Source organism: Balaenoptera acutorostrata, chromosome 3, assembly GCF_949987535.1.
Source record: "Balaenoptera acutorostrata chromosome 3, mBalAcu1.1, whole genome shotgun sequence".
Lineage (NCBI taxonomy): Eukaryota > Metazoa > Chordata > Mammalia > Artiodactyla > Balaenopteridae > Balaenoptera > Balaenoptera acutorostrata.
Genome location: NC_080066.1, coordinates 104,332,336 through 104,352,733, shown reverse-complemented (window position 1 = coordinate 104,352,733; position 20,398 = coordinate 104,332,336). Strand labels below are relative to the sequence as shown.

Genomic DNA, 20,398 nt, shown 5'->3' with positions numbered 1-20,398 from the left:
ATATAGAGTCAAAAACTCCCCCACCCAACATGTAGGATGAGTGAATGATGGAAGACTCAAAGAATGAGGAAGAAGGTGGTCTTCCCCCCTCCTCGCTTTTCCTTTGATTATAAAACTGTAGCCTACTAAGTTCTCAGGGCATGGCCCCCTCTCGCCCACCCGCTTGTAAGCCTCCCAAAAGTCCTATCCTAACAAATCACTTCTTATGTCTCACTTTGCCTCTCGCTGAATTCTTTCTGTGCTGAGACATGAAGAACTGGAGCTCCTCGGAGCCCCCCGAGATGCATTTCTTCGGTTTCAGTTTCACATCAGTCTTTTGCTAAAATAACTAGAAGAGCTGGTAAAAAAAGTTTTTGGTCTCTTTGAGGGCATCAGAGAGTGTAAAGTTAGTGATGAATTGTGGAGCCAAGTTTTAGAAAAGGAGATAGTCGAGCCTGGCACCTGGGGTCACTTCCCTGCCTCAAGGCAATGCCAGTTTCAAAAGTGGCATATAAGAAGCCAAGAAGAGCTTTACTCAGAATCACAGGCCTGAGGGAACAAAAACTAAAATTTAAGACCTCAGAATAAGGAGAAACCTGTTAATAGCTAAGGATTTTGGTTACAATGTTGAGATATCCTAGGAGTAAGAATGAACCAGAAATAGACCTGGCCCTCACAGAGACTAAGTGCAAGGCTTGAAGCACTTAAAACCCTGATGAATAAGTTTAAGTAGGATTGCTAATGGTCCAAGCCTTACTTCTTGCAAGAAGCCAAAGGAAAACCTCATGGAGGAAAATAATATCTTCCAGACCTCAAAGGTATCTTCACAATTTTTCATATGTCATATTCAACATATGATGAAAAATAACCAATATACAAGAAGACAAGTCATGATCATGAAAACCAAGAACAAAAGACTGAGAAAGATGATATCTACATAATCCAGAAAACGGAGTCATTAGACAAGAATTTTAAAGTTACTAATATGACCAAATACATAAAAATATGCCCATACACAAATGCAGTGTGATCGGTCCACTCCTGTTGTGCATGCCTTGCATGATCTGCTCCCCTTGAGTGTGGCAGGACTTGTGAATATGATGGGATAGTCACTTCAGGATGTTATGGTTTATGAAGCAGTTGACTTTAAGAAAGGGAGATCATCTTTGTTGCACCTGATTTGATTAGGTGTACTGGAATCTTCTAAAAGAGGAGATTGGAAGATTGGGAGGGATTTGATGTGAGGAGATTCTCCATTGCTAGCTATACGATGGAAGGGGAACATGGCAAGGAAGAGCATGTGGCCTCAGGTCTCTGAGAATGACTCTTGGCCAACAACCAGCTAAAAGACAAGGACCTCAGTCCTACAACCAAAAGGAAACAAATTCAGCTGACCACCTGGATGACATTGGAAGTAAATTCTTCCTCAAAGCCTCCAAATAAGAATGTAGCCATCTGACTTCTACAGTGAGACACTGGGCAGAGAACCCAGTTGAGCCAAAATTCAGACCTGCAGAACTGTGAACTCATAAATAGGTATTGTTTTAAGCCTACCACGTTTGTGGTAATTCGTTATACAGCAATAAAAAAATTAATACAAAAAGACTGAGAATTTTGGCAGGCAACAAAAATCAATGTCAAAGAAATAAATAGAATACCAGAACTAAAAACTACCACTGAAATAAAAAAAAAAACTCAATGCATAGGTTTGAAAGCAGATAGACACACTGAACCCTGCAGTGTAGGAGGGTTCCAATTTCTCCACATCCTCAACAACACTGCCATTTTCATAGTTTTTCAGTGATGGATGAACAAACTGTGGGATATGCACACAGTGGAATATTATGCAGCCATAAAAATGAAAGAAGCTCTGATACATGCCACAATGTGGAAAAACCTGGAAAACATTATGCTAAGTGAAAGAAGGCAGACACAAACTGTCAATATTGTATGATTCCATTTGTGTGAAACATCCAGAATAGGTAAATCCATAGAGACAGAGCGCAGTTTGGTATTTAACAGGGAGTGAGGAGAGCAAAGAATCAGGAGTGACTACTTAATGGATACAGTAAGTCCCCTACATAGCAGCAAGTTCCATTCCAAGAGCACGTTTGTAAGTCCAATTTGTTGGTAGGTCCAATGATGTTAGCCTAGGTACCCAACTAACACAATCGGTTATATAGTGCTGTACTGTAATAGGTTTATAATACTTTTCACACAAATAATATGTAAAAAACAAACACAAAAAATAAAGAAAACATTTTAAATCTTACAGTACAGTACCTTGAAAAGTACAGTAGTACAGTACAACAGCTGGCATATAGGGGCTGGCATTGAGTGAACAGGCAAGAAGAGTTACTGACTGGAGGAGGGAGAGGAGGTGGGAGATGGTAGAGCTGAAGGATGGTCAGCAATAGAAGACAGAGGGCAAGCTGCAATTTCACTCACACCTGACGTTGATGGAACACACATTTGAATCTTTGAAAATTCACAACTTGAAGGTTCGTATGTAGGGGACTTACTGTACAATGTTTTCATTTGTGATGTGAAATGATTGGGATCCACATAGAGGTGGTGGTTACATAACATTGTGAATGTACTAAATACCACTGAACTGTACACTTTTAAATGTTAATTGTGTGTTATGAGAACTTTAAAAGAATTAAAAGAATCAACTGCACTGGTAGTTGCCAGAAAGGACTTTTAGAAAATCAAAAATAACATTATTGAGACAGTAAATTTTGAATAAGTTCTTTAGTTTAGACAGTATTATTATAGCATGTTAATTTCCTGATTTTGATAATTATGGATGTTTAAGTGAAAGTCATTGTCCTAGGAAATTCATGGAAGTATTTAGTAATAATCGAGACGCATCACGTCTGAAACTTTCTTTCAAATAGTTCCCCCAAAAATGGTAGATAGAGCCGTAAAAAAAGAAAGTGGTAAAATATTAACAATTGGAGAAAGGTGTATAGGAGGGTTTTTGTTTTTACTGTTTTTACATGTTTTCTCTAAGTCTGATATGAACTAGCAATTCTCAGAAGTGGCAGAAGCAGTAATGTGAATGGTCATCAAGCACTTGAAAAGATGTTCAGTCTCACTGGTAATAAGGGAAATGTGAACTATTATGACAATGAAATATAATTTCATATGTATCATAATTTGGAATTCTTCTTCCTAGTATAGAGAAACACACATGTAAGTAAAGGAAGATGCACAAGAAAGTTCATTAAAGAGTTATTTATATAATAAATATTCAGAAAACTAAATACCCACTTACAATATAAAGGAAAAATAAACATCCCAGTATACTTATAGAATATAATAGTAAAAATTAATGAACAGGACCTACATATATTAGTGTTGATAATCTCAATAACAATGTTGATTGTTAATTGCAAGTAGCAAAAGGATATGCATAACATAATTTACATACATTTTGAAAACACAAAATATTATACTACATGCATATATATTGTTTATGGTACATGCATAGCTAATAAAAGCATAAAAACATCCATGGGAAGAATAGTCACCAACATCCCTTTGGTAGTTAATTCTGGAAAATGAGGTGAAAGAATGGAGGAGTAGCATTAGCTGCATCTGCATCCCTTTAATTCTTTAAAAAAAAATAATTTAATAATCTGAACCAAATAAGGCTTTACACTAACATTTTTAAAATGTGGATGGAAATGTTTAATTATTTTTTATTCTTTTCTATGTGTTTGACATCATTTTTAAAAAGAAATCAAAGAGACATCATTATAGAGTTCTTAAATGTGGAGATGGGAAATGGAGGAGAGAGGAGTCTTTCATTTTTTTTTTTAATGGTATTAGATGAAAAGAAACACTCTAACAAGTCTGTTCATGAGATTAGCTTTGGAATAATAATTTATAATAGAAACAGGAAAAAAATTAGTGAGTCACCAATTTGTACCTATATGTTAATTTCTTTCCCTCCCAAATATTAAGAGATATATATTGTAACATCTAATGTTGAAATTTAACTGTTTTACAGAGATCCATCATTTTGACTTTTTAAATTATTTATTTATTTATTTTGCCTGCGCCAGGTCTTAGTTGCGGCACGTGGAATCTTCGTTGTGACATGTTAAGTTGCGGCATGTTCAGTTGCAGTATGTGGGATCCTTAGCTGCAGGATGGGAACTCTTAGTTGAGGCATGCAAGTGGGAACTAGTTCCTCGACCAGGGATTGAACCCAAGCCCCCTGAATTTTGATTTTTATCACTCGTATAATGCATATTAATTGGTAAAGACTAAGAAAAGAGTACTATTCAAAAATTAATCATATTCATCCACAGAAAATTATGATTCATTTATTGGTTTATAGCTTCCCAGATTTGATTCCATAAAATAAGTGCCGGAGTATTCAAATTTATTAAGAAAGACTGAGACACGTGTGAAAGCCAAGCACCCACTTTACAGATCCTGATTATGAGACGAGTGCATTGGCGCCATCTGGTGGCAAACCTCACACATGTTGTAGATGCTGGGAGTTTGTTATTTTTGAGAAGTGGATACATACAGGAGGAAAAATTAGACCCTACCATTTCACTGTTAATATATATGCATACATCCTTTTAGCAGCATTGAATTATCTTTATTTTAAAAAGAAATTTACTTGCCCAAGGTTACACTATAGTTCTATTTGTCTGAAAAATTCATTCTTTTCACATACTGAATGGCCTCCATATCTCTGAAGATTGCACTTACAAAACATGAAGTAAAAGAAAAATTACAAAGCAGAAACTAGAGGATAAAGTCTTAATATTTAATAATTAGAGGCTAAGACCTCGAATTAGTGTATTTTGGGTTATCTGAGAGCTTTCGTTTTTATAAAACAAGACCAGAATGCTTTGAAAAAGTAACAACAGAAAAACAATACACTTGGAAAATAAGCATATTAATGTCAGGAGGAACAAAAGGATCAGTATTAGGGTCAAAAGATAAAGACAAAGAAATTTCCAAGAAATTCATTCCAAAATATGAGAAAAAGGTAGAAGAGATAAGAAAATCCAAAAGATCCAATATTTGACTCGTAGAGTTCCAGAAAGAGAGGAGAAAGAAAAAGGAAAATTGAAAATTTAATGAAGTAAATTTCCCAGACCTGAAGATTTGATTTTCCAAATTAAAGCCTACCACCACCACCATCCCTCACCCATTGCAGGATACAATGACTTATACTTAAGCATATCAATGTGAAAATCGAGAACACAGTCATTAAAAGATCCTAAAAGCTTGCTAGGGAAGTAAAGACCATTTTCGAAGAGTCAAAATGGCATCAGGCTTCTCAACAATAGCATTGGATGATAGAAGACTACGAAGCCAAGTGTTTTCTCAATTCTGAGAAATTCTTGTCAGTCTATAACTCCATACCCAGGCAAACTATCAATCAGATCTGAGAATAGAATAAATACATTTTCCAGTATATAAGAACTCACAAAATGCACCTCCTAAGCACACTTTCTTATGAATTTACTTGGCAATAGGCTCCAACAAAAACTAAAAGAAGAGAGTAGACCAAGAAAGAGGACAACATGGCATCCAGACAAGAATGATTACAGGATCACAGCTGAAGAACAGACCTACTGGGGCAGAGGCTCTAGGAGAGAAATCTCTAAGGAAAGGAAGTACTTGATAGAAAACTCATTTGATTGAGAGGATGGCATTAATTACATTCACGATGCTGTGCAGGCATCACTACCGTCTATTTCTAAAAGTTTTTTTTAAGTGAGCATTTACAGCTTGCAAAAAAGTGTCTAACAAATAAAAAAGACAACAATAAACTCCAGGAAATACAAAATGTTTTCTTAAATTATGGTGTTTCTAGGGACTTCCCTGGCAGTCCAGTGGTTAAGACTCTGCGCTTTCACTGCAAGGAGTGCGATCCCTTGCTGGAGAACTAAGATCCCACATGTCTCACGGCCCCCCAAAAAAGAAATTATGGTGTTTCTGGATCTTCAGAAACATTATTTGCATATTCTAAATAATGTAAATACTTTGTATCAATTTTCGGTGTTAGAGTCAGTGAACCTAAGTCTTAATTTTGATTATAGAATGAAATATTAATATTAACAATCATGACAATGTAGAACTAAAGGACAGATGACAAGTTTTTTTTTAAACATCTTTATTGGAGTATAGTTGCTTTACAATATTGTGTTAGTTTCTGCTGTATACCAAAGTGAAGCAGCTATATGCATACGTATATCACCATATCCCCTCCCTCTTAAGCCTCCCTCCTACCCTCCCTATCCCGCCCCTCTAGGTGGACACAAAACACCGAGCTGATCTCCCTGTGCTATGCAGCTGCTTCCCACTAGCTATCTATTTTACATTTGGTAGTGTATATATGTCCATGCTACTCTCTCACCTCATCCCAGCTTACCCTTCTCCCTCCCCATGTCCTCAAGCCCATTCTTTACGTCTGCGTCTTTATTCCTGTCCTGCCCCAAGTTCATCAGAACCTTTTTTTTTTTTTAGATTCCATATATATGTGTTAGCATACGGTATTTGTTTTTCTCTTTCTGACTTACTTCACTCTGTATGACAGACTCTAGGTCCATCCACCTCACTACAAATAGTTCAATTTTGTTTCTTTTTATGGCTGAGTAATATTCCATTATATATATGTGCCACATCTTCTTTATCCATTAAAGATAGAGGAAAAGAGAGTGAAGGGAAAGATAAGGATGCTAATATCCCCATCTTGCAAAATAGGGACTCAAAATATACAGCACATAGCCGAAACAGATACTAACAGGGTTAGTATATTATTAGGTTAGAAAGGCAAGCAACAGAGAAACTAAAATATAGCTATATTAGGAGGAAAAGGAGAAGGCAGTGAGATGAAATTGAGCTAAACCTTAATCTGCCATAGCATGAAGTCAATAGACTTGATGGATTAATAAGTAGAGAAAGAAGACTTTTACAGAGATAGTGAGGCGAGAGCTAGAAATGGTGTCTCTTGGACCCACTTGGACTTGGACTGGAGAGTTGGAAAGTCATGGGGAGAGAGACTGTAGCTTTTAACTGTGGGCATGTATTGTTTTGATAAATATTACAAAACGTGAACTGAGTGACAGAATTTCTATTTGGCATGATAAAAAAAACTTTCAGAAATAAATGGTAGTGATGATTGTGCAGCATTGTCAATGTAATTAATGCCACTGAATTGTATACTTAAAGATGATAAAAATGGCAAGTTTTTTTTTTTAATTAGTTTTTTTTTTTTTTTTTTTTTTTTGGCTGTGTTGGGTCTTCGTTTCTGTCCGAGGGCCTTCCCCAGTTGCGGCAAGCGGGGGCCACTCTTCATCGCGGTGCGCGCGGGCCTCTCACTATCGCGGCCTCTCTTGTTGCGGAGCACAGGCTCCAGACGCACAGGCTCAGTAGTTGTGGCTCACAGGCCTAGTCGCTCCGTGGCATGTGGGATCCTCCCGGACCAGGGCTCGAACCCGTGTCCCCTGCACTGGCAGGCGGACTCTCAACCACTCGCCACCAGGGAAGCCCAAAAATGACAAGTTTTATGTTTGTGTATATTTTACTACAATGAAAAGTGCGTGCTGAGGTAAGATTCATCTTTTGCTGAGTCCACCTCCTACAATACCTCTGCTTAGGGAAATGATTAGTCCTAGAATTCCAGAAGATGGATTTAAGTGACCACAACAGCGAAGATGAAAGAACTGTACAACCAGGGAATTACACAGGGTCATTATGAGGATATTTGATTATTTCTGGTTGTGATGCTGCCTGTTCAGATTTTATTCTCATTCAACAGGACCTGCCAAGGGAGAAAGTTCCCATCTTACAACGCACTTTTTTTTTTTTTTTTTTTTTTTTTGTAAATCTAGTCTTGGGACCCTAACTAAATCTTTTCCCATTTTAGGCTTAACATTAAAAGCTGCTTCAGGGGCTTCCCTGGTGGCGCAGTGGTTGAGAGTCCGCCTGCCAATGCAGGGAACACGGGTTCGACCCCTGGTCTGGGAAGATCCCACAAGTCGCGGAGCAACTAGGCCCGTGAGCCACAACTACTGAGCCTGTGCGTCTGGAGTCTGTGCTCCGCAACGGGAGAGGCCGCGATAGTGAGAGGCCCGCGCGCACCGCGATGAAGAGTGGCCCCCACTCGCCGCAACTGGAGAAAGCCCTCGCTCAGAAACGAAGACCCAACACAGCCAAAAATAAAAATAATTAAAAAAAAAAAAAAAAAAAGAGTGGCTTCAAAAGTGGTTGGGATGACTAAGCTGGGCCAAACAGATTACAGAAGAGGAGCCAGCGAGAAGATGCCTGAGTATGGGAATAATTTGCCCAGGCTGGTATAGATAATCTCAAGAATGGTAAGCACTGATGATGGCATTACCCACAGAAGGGCGTGTGGCAAGACTGAAGGTGGGTGAATGATAGGATATCCATGGCACTTGCACAACCTGAGCACTGTGAGGTAATTTTCCTCTACGAGAAATTCCTGAACCATGTTTTCTCTGTGTACCCTCCTAAATGAACCCAGATTCAACACCCTGAATGCCTGACTGATGATACTGTGCAGCCATCATGAATAATCCACTCAAACTTAAAGAGTTTTTAATTTGTGGTTGCAGAGTAACAGAGTATATGCGCAAAAAGAGGGCTCATAAGGGTTTGTATCAGGAAGTGGAGAGAATCTCTGGGAAGAGGAGACACTGAGTCACTAAGAATTGGTTTAGATATGGCCCATTTGGGGCTTCCATGGTGGCGCAGTGGTTAAGAATCCGCCTGCCAATAAGCCCGTGGGCCACAACTACTGAGCCTGCGCTCTAGAGCCCACGAGACACAGAGCCCGTGCCCCCAACAAGAGAAGCCACCACAATGGCTTGCACACCACAACGAAGAGTAGCCCCCGCTCGCCGCAACCAGAGAAAAGCCCGCGGGCGGCAACGAAGACCCAACGCAGCCAAAGATAAAATAAAATAAATTTATATAAAAAAAAGATATGGCTCATTCAATAAAAGGTATGCAAAGTTAAATAATAATGAGATGCCTTATTTTGCCTATCAAACTGTCAAAAATTAAAATAAAATATAATACCAAATTATGCAAAGGATATAGTGACGTGGGTCCATTCTATACACTGGTGGAGAGAGTATAAGCACAACCTTACTGAAAGGCAATAGGTGAATAGGTACCTAAAGCTTTGAGGTTTATACTCTTTGACCTCATAATTACACTTGGAAGAATTTGCATTAAGGAAAAGAATCTGTGCAAACTATTTATTGTTAGATGTCAACTTCACCTCCAAAAGTAAAGGAATAGTTCAATGAATCATATTGCATTAATAAAATAGAATAATATATAGCTAATAAAACTTTAAAATACAGAAACTGCTAATATATAATTTTAATTTTCAAAAGATATAACACCTCTTCCCTTTCATTGGCTTATTTCCCCTGGCCTTCCATTTTGCTTATTTCCTATTTCCTTCCATTCTTTTCCCTTTGTTCCCTTCCTAAACAATTTAGTCCTGAAGCCATTAAATGGGGCAAAGCCAGGTGTGCATTGAAAAGGAGGGTCAGTCAGCCTGGCATGGGGAATAGGAAGCCAGAGCCCAAGAAAAGAGAAAAGGGCATCCATATGGGGGGTGAGGGGGAGTAGAGGTGAGGCGTGAGGGGGGGAAATCCAGCATGGGGAGTCAGCCTGAGCCAGGAGAGGAGGTATCCCACTCAGAGGGGAAGCTGGCGTGGGGTATGAAAACCCAAATGGGGCGCATCCATGTAGGGGGACAGCCTGGCACAGAGTGTCAGAGTCAGAGAGGGCACAGGGCATCCATATGGAAGGGGGGACAGTGGCAGAAACAGAAGATTTAGTTACATACATGGAGATTGATCAAATAAGTAAATATATTAAAGAAAATATGGTAGAAGGGGGTTTATAAATACGGAAATGGAGATACAAATATGGAAAGGGAGAAAACTAATATGAGCCTTTGGGGTTGGATTGGAATTGGAAATATTGGTATGAATCATGGTTTTCAATGTAAATACATAAATAAAATACATGTAAGTGTGTGTGTGTGTGTGTGTGTGTGTGTGTGTGTGTGTGTAATTGCATCTTTTTGCTATATTCCCAAGCTCTGTCCTCTGAGGGACCCTTGGAACTCTCTCACCACAAAAATGAACACACACACCTAGCATCCGGATCTTGGTTTTAAAATACTGTTTTCCACTAAAACAACCGTGTCTCTTTAGAGAAATGACTGGTCCCAGGGCAACGAAAATACAAGATGAGCTTAGACCATCTTGCTGTTTCTCAAAGCAAGGAAGTGCCTAAAGAATGATGGGGACATGTCAAAAGCACACAGAAGCCAGATTAGAAGGGCTTCTACTGACTAATTCTGGGTCAGACTATGTAACTCTTTTTCCATATTTATAACCCCCTTCTACCATATTTTCTTTAATACATTTCCTTCTCTTCCAGAGAAGTTCACCTGTGAATTCTTGGCAGGTAGCACTCACAGAAGCTGGGAGATGGCTGCACCTTCCGGGTAAAAATATCTATCTTCATCTGTTGACCATTTGGACAGCCTTTTCCTCGCCTTGGAAATACATTCTTCTAACCCCAGTCTGCTAATGCAGTTGCTTGCTCTACATTGGTCCTTAGCCAGACCAGCTTTCCAGGGCAATGCCTAGTGCTGGATTTAATCATATCACCTTCTCTCTTCCTATCCTATCCCCTATAGGCCTCATCTGTGTATGTGTTACCATGGCAGATACAATGCCTGATTTTAGTTTTTTTGTTTTTTAATGACGCTACAACCGGTAACTAGCACACTGCCAAACTCATGCAAAAGCATTCATAGAACAAGTACTGTTTTGCCTTTTGCTTTTCTTGTTGTCACCTTATAAAGGTGCTGAAAATCTCACTCATTCTTTGAAGTTAAAAATTTTACATGCTGTGTATAGGTATATGCAATAAGTTTATACAGATATAATTCCAAACATTAGCTTCGTGCTAATACTGGAGAGCTGACATTTTCAGACAGTGGGATATCCCATTGCCTCCTGAAATCACATATAAATGGGTAAAGGGCCATGATGCCTTGACGTGTGCACTCACATTTCCCTAAATGTTCCTTCTGCTTAGCCATCTTCCTCTTTTCCCGAATTCTTCCTTTAAATCCAACTATTACCTGGCTTCTGAATCATTAATTCTACTAAAGAGCCAGCCCAGCTGCTCCTGGAGGTGGCATCTCTGTCCTTAGAATCACTTTCTAGAAACTGACTGAAGCCCAGTCTATAAATGCAAAGAGGAGAGGGCAGGCCTATGGGTAGGATCCAAGGTTCAGAGGAAGGAACATCAACAGATTACATGCTAAGTCCAAGTACTGCGAAAATAGCAACAACTCTGTCCCTTGGAGTCCCTTTTCATCCCACCAGGAATGAGTCTCTGCCAGATGATATAACTTTGCCACCTTGGGAAAGAGAAGGGGTGGAGAGAGCCAGCTCAGTCCACTCTGCCTGCAAGAGTGAGCACTAGAGAGATCTGAGGGGGAGAGTTCGAATCAAGAGCCTGGCAAGGGCATGATACAGAGACTTTACCCTGGATTTGACCACAAGCTGAGCTGCCTCTAAGGAGTGTGTGTCCCTGGCCAATTTTTTTTTTTCCCCAGGGAGGGATGGGGAATGCGGCCCTTATCTTATATAAACAATTTGATCTTAAAATATATTATAAAAGTCATAGGCTCAAGTGAAGTATAGGGACTTATTGCTGAAGATTTAGAATTATGGGCAGAGGACAGATACTCACATATTTGATTATTGTCCAATCAATGCACATGTAGACTTTCTGTGTTGTCTGGGCACCATCTCTTCCTGTTAGATCTAGGAGCCATTTCTTCATGTTCTTTATTGTCAGATGTATTATTCCTGAATAATTTCATTATCTCCCACCACATGAAAAAGGTAAACCTGTCTGCTAGGACCCATATAGATCTTCTTGTTTCTGCAGTTTCCTAGTGCCATTTATTTCATGCCAGCTGTATCATGACTCATGGCCCTGAATCATCCACTGTGCTGCCTGTGAATACCAGCTTCCAATGACTCTCTCAAAGGTTACTTTGTTACTGTACGTTGTTGACAATGACCACAAACACAAGCAGTGTCTTACTTAGCCCAGCCCATATTTTTAGAACAAATACCACAGACTGGGTATCTTCTAAACAATAAAAATTTATTTCTCACAGTTCTGGAGGCTGGAAGTCCAAGATCAGGGTGCCAGCATGGTCAGGTAGGGTCCTCACGGGGCAGAAGTGGCAAGGGAGCTCTGGGGGATCTCTTTTGTAGAAGCATTAATCCCATTCATAAGGGCTCCATGACCTAATTCCCTCCCAGAGGTCCCACCGTCTCACACCATCACGTTGGGTGCTAGGATTCCAACATATGATTTTGGAGGGGATACATATTCAGACCATAGCACCCAGAGTACACAGGAAAATGAGAATGATCATTTCTGACTGTGTGAAATTTGCCATTTAGAGTTTTGTAGTATAAACATAAAACAACACATCTTCCAACTATATCTTCTCCTGAACTCTTTTTTTTTTTTTTTTTGAGAACTGACTTGAGAATTTCTAAAGTTTTCTTTTTTTTCTTTTCTGTTCTTTTTTCTAATTGAAGCATAATTGACTTACAATATTATATTAGTTTCAGGTGTACAATTCTCTTGAATTCTTTATGCCATAATCACCGCCTTCCTAGAATGCCACCTCTTTTCATAACTGACCACACCACACTCGTGCCTTACACACATTGCCACCATCCAGGAGGATAGGCAGGGGGTACATGGGCAGAGCAGAAGAGCAATCCCATTCACACAAGGAATGACTATCCTTCATCTTGCACAGATTAAGAGAGCGTGTCATCACCTGTCAATCAGAGGCAAGAGAGGGCATTGATCTGAAGTGCCCCATTGGCACTGCAGAGCAATGGTCTCAAAAGTCTTTACAGCACACAGGAGCAGCCCACTATACCTCCACATGGTGTGGAGCCTGCAAAGGGGTGGGGTCCACCCTGGGTGCCAGCAGTGGGAAGCTCCCAGGGTAAGGGACACATGCTGTTGTCCCTGCCACCCTCAAGTGCTATAGACCAGAAGTAGCAGAGCAATAGGAACATGGGTGGGTGAAAGCCTCCTACATATGCACTGAAGTCCAAGGGTGAGTAGTGACCATTGGTGATCCAGAGTCCTAAATTCATTCTGTGTCCAGGATATGTTTGAGTCACACAAAATCAGTTTATCCGCACCATTCTGGTGACCCACTGCTATGTGATCCCACAAAAGACATACCACACCAGCCAGAGGGGACCACCGCTTGCCAGGTCACCCTCCTGGAAACAGGGCCTGGCTTCAGGGTCCTAGGACAACCCCATAGGTGCAAGTCTCAGAACTTTTGGGGGGCAGCTTGTTGGCCCTATGCATGGGGTAGGGGAGCAGTGACCTGAGGGGAGAAATGGGACTCAGGCCCAGAGAAGTCCCAGTTCAAGCTCAGGGTACCCAACCCAGATGGCACTGCTGACCTCAGTCAGTCCTAGACACCAGAGGGGGACTTTCTAAGACCCAACGCAGCCAAAAAAAAAAAAAAAAAAAAATGCTTATGGTCTCACTGAGGTCATATTATATATTCAAATTAATTAATGGTTGATTAAATAGTATATATAGGTCTCAATCCCTTACCTGAAACCTTTAGGGCCAATGCATTTTGAAACAGAATTTTTAGGATTTTAAAAAGCAACATTGTATAAGTGTATGTGATATTTATGCATCCCTAGAAGAGTTTATCTGAGGCAGTATTCATAATCAGACATATTGATATTTCTTCAGTAAAATGTAGTGAAATAGTCATATAGCATAAATAAAGATAATAAATAGACTTGCATAGTCAATTCAGCCAGATTTTGCATCTCACTGAGCTTGGGAGCCACTTTGACAGAAAATCTTTCAGTTTTCAGAGCTTTGGGGATTTAGGAACACTGGGTAAAGGACTGAGGACCTGTTGTATGGACTAAGCATATACACTGGAAGTGCAAAGAGGGAGCTACATTGGAACTAAAAGAGTTGGTGAAAGTTTTATGAATCAGGCATCATTTGAGCTATAATGAGTTAATTTTCTATCCCTTTTGAGTGAAGTTCCCACAACATCTTGTCAACCCATTACACCTACCAAGTTGTGTTTTCCTGCTTGAGCCACTAGGAGCCCATAGAGTGCTTTGTAATTTGCTTTCCTGAGTTAGTTTTCACAGTCAGATAAAAGCCTGACCACTGAGATTTGTCCAAAGTGGAGACCAGATGAGGGCGATAGCAGTACTTGTTGGAGTGTGGGAACCCCGAAGGAGAGAAGCTGGTGGGGACCTATGAGAGGTTCTCATCTGTGAATGAAAGCACATGGGCTTCCATTCCTTGCTAATTCCGGTCTCCTAATAGTTTGCTCCACACAATGGATCCTTTGTCTTTTGGTTAAGAAGTCAAACTTGGAACCTTTCCCATCACATTCCCAATCTTCAATGCCTTTGGTTTACCTACTGGACAAATTCTTAACACACTGATTTTCTCTGACACCCACTCGTCTTTCCTCTCTCACACCTCACTTCTTTTTTTCTCCCTTGTCTTAGATCGTCTTTTGTCTATTTCTTCTGAAAGGGATTCTCCCATCAAGAACAGTAGGAATCTGCCTTGTCCAGGGCCTCGTCTCCTGCCACTCCTCCACCCACCTCTAAAATGTCAGGGCAGCCCACAGACGCAGACACACTTCCTGCCCAGCAACACTGTTCCTAAGAGGTCATTGCCGGGAGAGGTGAGTCAAAGGCATGGAGGGAAATGTTGAAACAGGGGAGTCTGAGGGGAGATTAGAGGCAAAGCATTTAAGTGGTTGCTTGCCTGCAAGAACAGGAAGGGTAAGGGAAATTAGGGACTAAATGAAGAAAGAACAGGAAGGTAAAAGCCAGGTCAAAGTAAGCTAAACCTTTCCTTCCTCCAGTGTCCCATTTATGGATGTCCCTGACTCTTGAGTGTATTACCGTCAAGGAGATTGAAACAGACAAAAACCCTAGGAAGAGGAAATCTCAAAATCAAGTCACATAGTGAATCCTTATTGCCATTTTCTAAGATCCTTTCCTGTGCCCATGCATGTCTAACTAAACTATTTCTTGATAGATTTGAATTCAGAGAAAATAGGCTGAGCACAACCACTTACATCTTCTATTTATTCAACCCCATAGCTTTTCTCCTCTTTGAGTAGATCCAATCCCTTTTCTGCTGAAAATATTCTTTCACCAACTTTCTTGTTTCTCAGAGCAAAACAAGAAAAGAGGTGCTGAGTGAGAATAAAATTCCCTCCAATCCCATTCATTCTACATCTATTGAGCACCTAATGCGACCATTATTCTACTTATTGGACATAATTTTTGAAAATAGCTCTCTGTTTCTCTCTCTCCTCATCACTCTCTTGACCCACCCTCGCTCTAACCCCCTATGCCAAACTCTTTATAGGACCAACATCTTCTTACCTGGCATGGCATAAGAGATCAGTGTTGGTTGAATGAATATCTAAAAGGATTCAGAGAAAGAACAGGGAGATCCCAAAGAGAAGAGGAAAAGGAGACCAGGAGAAAGAGGTGGGGTGGGGGAGAAATAAAGGGAGGGAAAAAAGATGCAAAATAGCAGGTAGTAAAAAAAACGAGAGGAAAAAGAAAAGGGTTGAGAAGGGTCAAGAAAATGAGTGCTGTCTTTGCCCCAGGACATGTTTTATCTCAGTCTGCACCACCATAGCACCGTACCTGCAGACCCCTACAGCCAGGGGTCGGGAAAAGAAACCTGATCCACATGGTTGTCCAGACGCAGTCACAGTTAGAATCACTTTAATTTACATCTGTAGCAGAGAAGTGCTACATGGAAAGCCCAGGAGGCTTATGTGATTGCCATAGAGGCTCATCGTGGGTAGCAGGGAAGGACGTGGGTAAAGGATGCATTAAACTCTTGTAATCCACACCTAAAGGCATCCAGCAGGGAACAGACTGATGACCAGGATCATAGGAGAGACTAGAGCAGTTCTTCACTTATCTCTTTCCAGGGCAAGAGATAGACTGTAAGAGACAGAGAACCTACAGAGATCAGACATCATCACCCTATTCTACCACCTCTAATCCCAGGGAAAAAAACGCAACTTGGGTGAACCCTAGGGCAAAGAAGATTTATATTTTCAAATATGATAAAGAATAGGCCAGCCTCTCTTCCCAGAACCTTTTTTGCAGAATACCTAAGGACGAAAACAACATGAAAAAGAGGAAGTGGAAAGGAAGACAAAGATGAGAAGGTGCAGAAGAGAAGTTACTTCATGGTCCAGATGTTACCTGGACTTTCATGTCACTACAGGATATAAAAATGTACTTTTCAAGAATGAAAGTTACATAATTACAGTGAGGAGTGACTTGGCCTGGTTTGGATAACTTGCAGAATGTCAGATCAAAAGGACGGGAGCTTTTGTGACACTTGCCTCCCTTGAGGTCACAGGCAACAACAGGACTCTTACAGACAGCTTTGACTGCATCTAGTTTCTCATGGATGAATATGTACTGGGGTATGCATGTGTGGTTGTGCGGCTTCATCTTCTGTGCCATCAGGGCATTGCATTCTCTGTCCATCAGGTCAGACCTGAGATAGTCTTTGTTGCTCTGAAAGAGAGCCTCAGCTCTGAGCATCTTGTTTCCTCCAACTTCATCTTCACTGATGATGGTCTCTTCCAGTTGCACCACTTCTTTGTTGCTAAACAGCAGGGTTTCTATGCTTCGGGTGGCCGCTCGCTCCCTAGTGGCTTCAGCCTTGTCCTGTGAGTCACTGGACTGAAACTCATTCAGTAGCTGATCACTTTCCTCCAGGACTGCTGCGGCCATCTGAAGTCCCACCCCCAGGCCCACCCCCAGGCCCAGCAGGAGCAGCAACATTATGAAAAAGATCTGCACCAGAGTCAGCTTCATTTTGCCTGGAGGGGAGGAGGGAAACAGAGGACGGACTTTGAAATGAAACTTGTCTCCAGTAGAGATCGTAGATTCCCCTAAACCCCGACAGCATAGTCTTTGGGGTCTCCTCTCCCTTCTCCACATTACCCCATTCCCCACCCAAGGCAGAGATCCTTTCTCACTCTTTTCCCATTTCTCCTGTCCCTCCCACCACATTCCCTGTTGCTGTGGCATAATGTGTGGATCCTGCAGAACTGGAAGATGACCAGGGTAGCAGTTCTGCAACTGGTTCACATACAGGGAATCAGTGGGGAAAGTTGACATCAATTGACTCTTAAACAGAAATTAGTTCTAAATCACCAAAAAGAATGGGTAAGAAGACAAAAAAGTACAGTGTCACACTTCCCTTGAGAGAAATTCTTATAGAAAGTCTTATTCTCAGTAAAGGATCAGAATTACCATAGGAGATCATCTCCCTATTTTTTTCCCAAATTAATTTTTGCTCATTCAAGTATTTATTATTCTCCCTGTTACCCACCCTCCCTCAGAAAGATCAAAAGGAATAGGAAAAGTACTATAGTCCATTCTCACTCCTAAGCTAAGGCTGGCGGGGGGAGGGAGACGAGGGAGGATGCCCAATTTCACCTTGCTAAAACTACATCTTGTCATGCCAGATCCCTTCTACTACTATAGATCTCTTAGCACTTGGGTATTTCCTGCTGATTAGTTTTTGTACTCTTAGGGAGGACATGGAATAAAAACGAAACCAAAGAAAACCAAACAACTGACCTGCGAGGGTTCCCCTACTAATAAAGATCCTAAGGAAACTGAGGGAAAGAGCATGCATCTTTGTCCTGCAATGCCAGCCTCATGCCCCTATCAAAGAGAGACCTTCCCTACCAGAAAAAAATATTGCATAAAGAACATTTTTGAGACAATTGATAATATGAGAATATTGTCAATGGAGTAGATAGGAATGTTATGTCAGTGTTCGATATACGGAATTTGAAATTTGTGCTACAATTGTTTAAGAGAATATCTTTGTTCTTAGAAAAAGAACTCTGAAATATTAAGGTGCAAAGGGGCATGATTAGACAACTTACTCTCCAAGGTTCAAAATAAAGATCATATGGGGAATTCCCTGGCGGTCCAGTGGTTAGGACTCCACGCTCTCACTGCCAAGGGCCTGGGTTCAATCCCTGGTGGGGAGAACTAAAATCCCACAAGCTGGGCAGCACAGCCACAAAAAATATATATATATATAGATAGATAGATAGATAGATAGATATAGATATAGATATAGATCATATGTATGTGTATGTACATGTGTGTTTACAGAGAAAGAAAAAAATTTTTTAATAAGGGAAAGAAAATTTTTAAATATTGTGACTGGATAAAGGATATTTAGAAGTTCTTTGTATTAATGTGGTAACTTTTCTTTAAAGTTGAAAATATTTCAGAAAAAAAAATTTTTTTTGGCCGCTCTGCACAGCTTGCGGGATCTTAGTTCCCCCACCAGGGATTGAACCCGGGCCCTCTGCAGTGAAAGCACAGAGTCCTATCCACCGGACTACCAGGGGATTCCCTCAAATTTTTTTAATTTTTAAAAAAGAGAGAGAATTTCCCATGTCTTTCCCTGGAGCACCAAACACCACTGTGACTTACCTACATACCTAAATAACTTCAAAGATGCTTGTGTCCTGTTTTCCAGTTTCTTCCCTCCCAGGTTTTCCTTCTGAGAAGTGCCCTGGCTGCTGGTCTGCAGAAAAATGGTTATCCCCTTGTGCTCTAAGTGTCTAAACCCAGACTTACTTCCTATGCCCATTCCCACTCCCACTCTCCCTCCCCAGCACTGAATAAACACACTCAGCCAATTGTCTTTTCTGCTCCCATGAACACTTTGAAGTAAGCCTACTTGGACGTTGAAACAGATCCAGACATCCAAGACAGGAAATGTATCCAGTCTGGGAAACTGCAGACAGTTTTTTTTCCGAGTCAATTGTTCCACTCCTGAGTTACACCCACTATCCTGTGGTTTATAGCAGGCTGACCTTGCCCATATATTTCAAGGTCATTTCCTTATATTCTCCACATGTGCTTCCTTTAAACTTTCCCTGTCATTTCGGAAATGTCAAGCTCTTTGGCCTGTATTTGTGTCATCCCTCCAACATGGTTATTTTGCTTTTCGCATTTTAGAACTGTGTCATGACTTCATCAGAAGATTTGGCATATTTGAGTCAATGATAAATTTTTACATATCTTTACCTAGCTTTACCCAGCCCTCCATTCTCCACTCCCTCTTTCCAACCCTCAGCCAATAACTGCATATCAGGTTTTGGAAACCTGATAATTTAGTCCTAGATAAGAGAATATCAGGGACTTCCCTGGTGGTGCAGTGGTTAAGAATCCGCCTGCCAATGAAGGGGACACGGGTTCGATCCCTGGTCTGAGAGGATCCCACGTGCCGCAGAGCAACTAAGCCAGTGCACCACAACTACTGAGCCTGTGCTCTAGAGCCCGCGAGCCACAACTACTGAAGCCCGCGCGCCTAGAGCCTGTGCTCTGCAACAGGAGAAGCCACCGCAATGAGAAGCCAGAGCACCGCAACAAAGAGTAGCCCCCGCTCACCACAAATAAAGAAAGCCCGCACACAGCAATGAAGACCCAACACAGCCAAAAATCAATAAATAAAATAAATAAATTTTTTTAAAAAAAGAGAGAAAATATCCAAAACAGTGCTCAGTCCCTATAGCCCAGGTGAGTAAAATCAGGAGGTTATAATGCTGATTCAACTCACTTCTTTAGCTGAAAGTGACATCATGAGATAATATTTTTAAAGCACCCTGGAGATTATTAAAGCAGTATGAAAATCCTCCTCTCTAGACAGAAACAGGGCTTTGTCATTCAGGCAGGAGTTTTCAAATGGTGGTCTGGGAACAGCTTCTATGATCTGCAAAGTCTATCAGGCTGAATTCTACAGTGTTGATGTTGATGATTTTCAATAATAATAATAACAACAACTAACCGTTATTGAGCACTTATTTCATGCTGGGCGTTTATTGCATTTCACCCTCACAATTTGCTAGTGCTATCCCTCTTTGGTGTCCATTCTGCCCATTCATTCTGACTAGGTCTGTGTGCAACAAGAAGGCAGAGTAGGGCTTCCCTGGTGGCGCAGTGGTTGAGAGTCTGCCTGCCAATGCAGGGGACACGGGTTCGAGCCCTGGTCTGGGAAGATCCCACATGCCACGGAGCAACTAGGCCCGTGAGCCACAACGACTGAGCCTGCGCGTCTGGAGCCTGTACTCCACAACAAGAGAGGCCGCGACAGTGAGAGGCCCGCGCACCGCGATGAAGAGTGGCCCCCAGTTGCCACAACTAGAGAAAACCCTCGCACAGAAACGAAGACCCAACACAGCCAT

The 20,398-nt window shown here is 41.1% G+C and overlaps 1 protein-coding gene across 2 annotated transcripts; it reads right to left on the bottom strand.

Annotated features, from left to right (window-relative positions):
* Positions 1 to 16,015: 16,015 nt before the first annotated feature.
* On the bottom strand, positions 16,016 to 18,775 carry RNASE10 (ribonuclease A family member 10 (inactive)). Of its 2 annotated transcripts, none has more exons than XM_007180488.2 (2): positions 18,650 to 18,775; positions 16,016 to 16,999 (listed from the first exon to the last, which is right to left on the bottom strand). In XM_007180488.2, the coding sequence occupies exon 2, from the start codon at positions 16,992 to 16,994 to the stop codon at positions 16,353 to 16,355; it is 642 nt and encodes a 213-aa protein (XP_007180550.1). In that variant the 5' UTR covers positions 16,995 to 16,999; positions 18,650 to 18,775; the 3' UTR covers positions 16,016 to 16,352. The 2 variants fall into 2 exon arrangements, with proteins under 2 accessions (XP_007180550.1, XP_057400181.1); XM_057544198.1 differs by having other exon boundaries at positions 18,642 to 18,727.
* Between the last annotated feature and the right edge of the window lie 1,623 nt (positions 18,776 to 20,398).

Coding starts and splice junctions, on each gene's coding strand:
- RNASE10 (XM_007180488.2), bottom strand. CDS start 16,994: ATGAAGCTGACTCTGGTGCAGATCTTTTTCATAATGTTGCTGCTCCTG.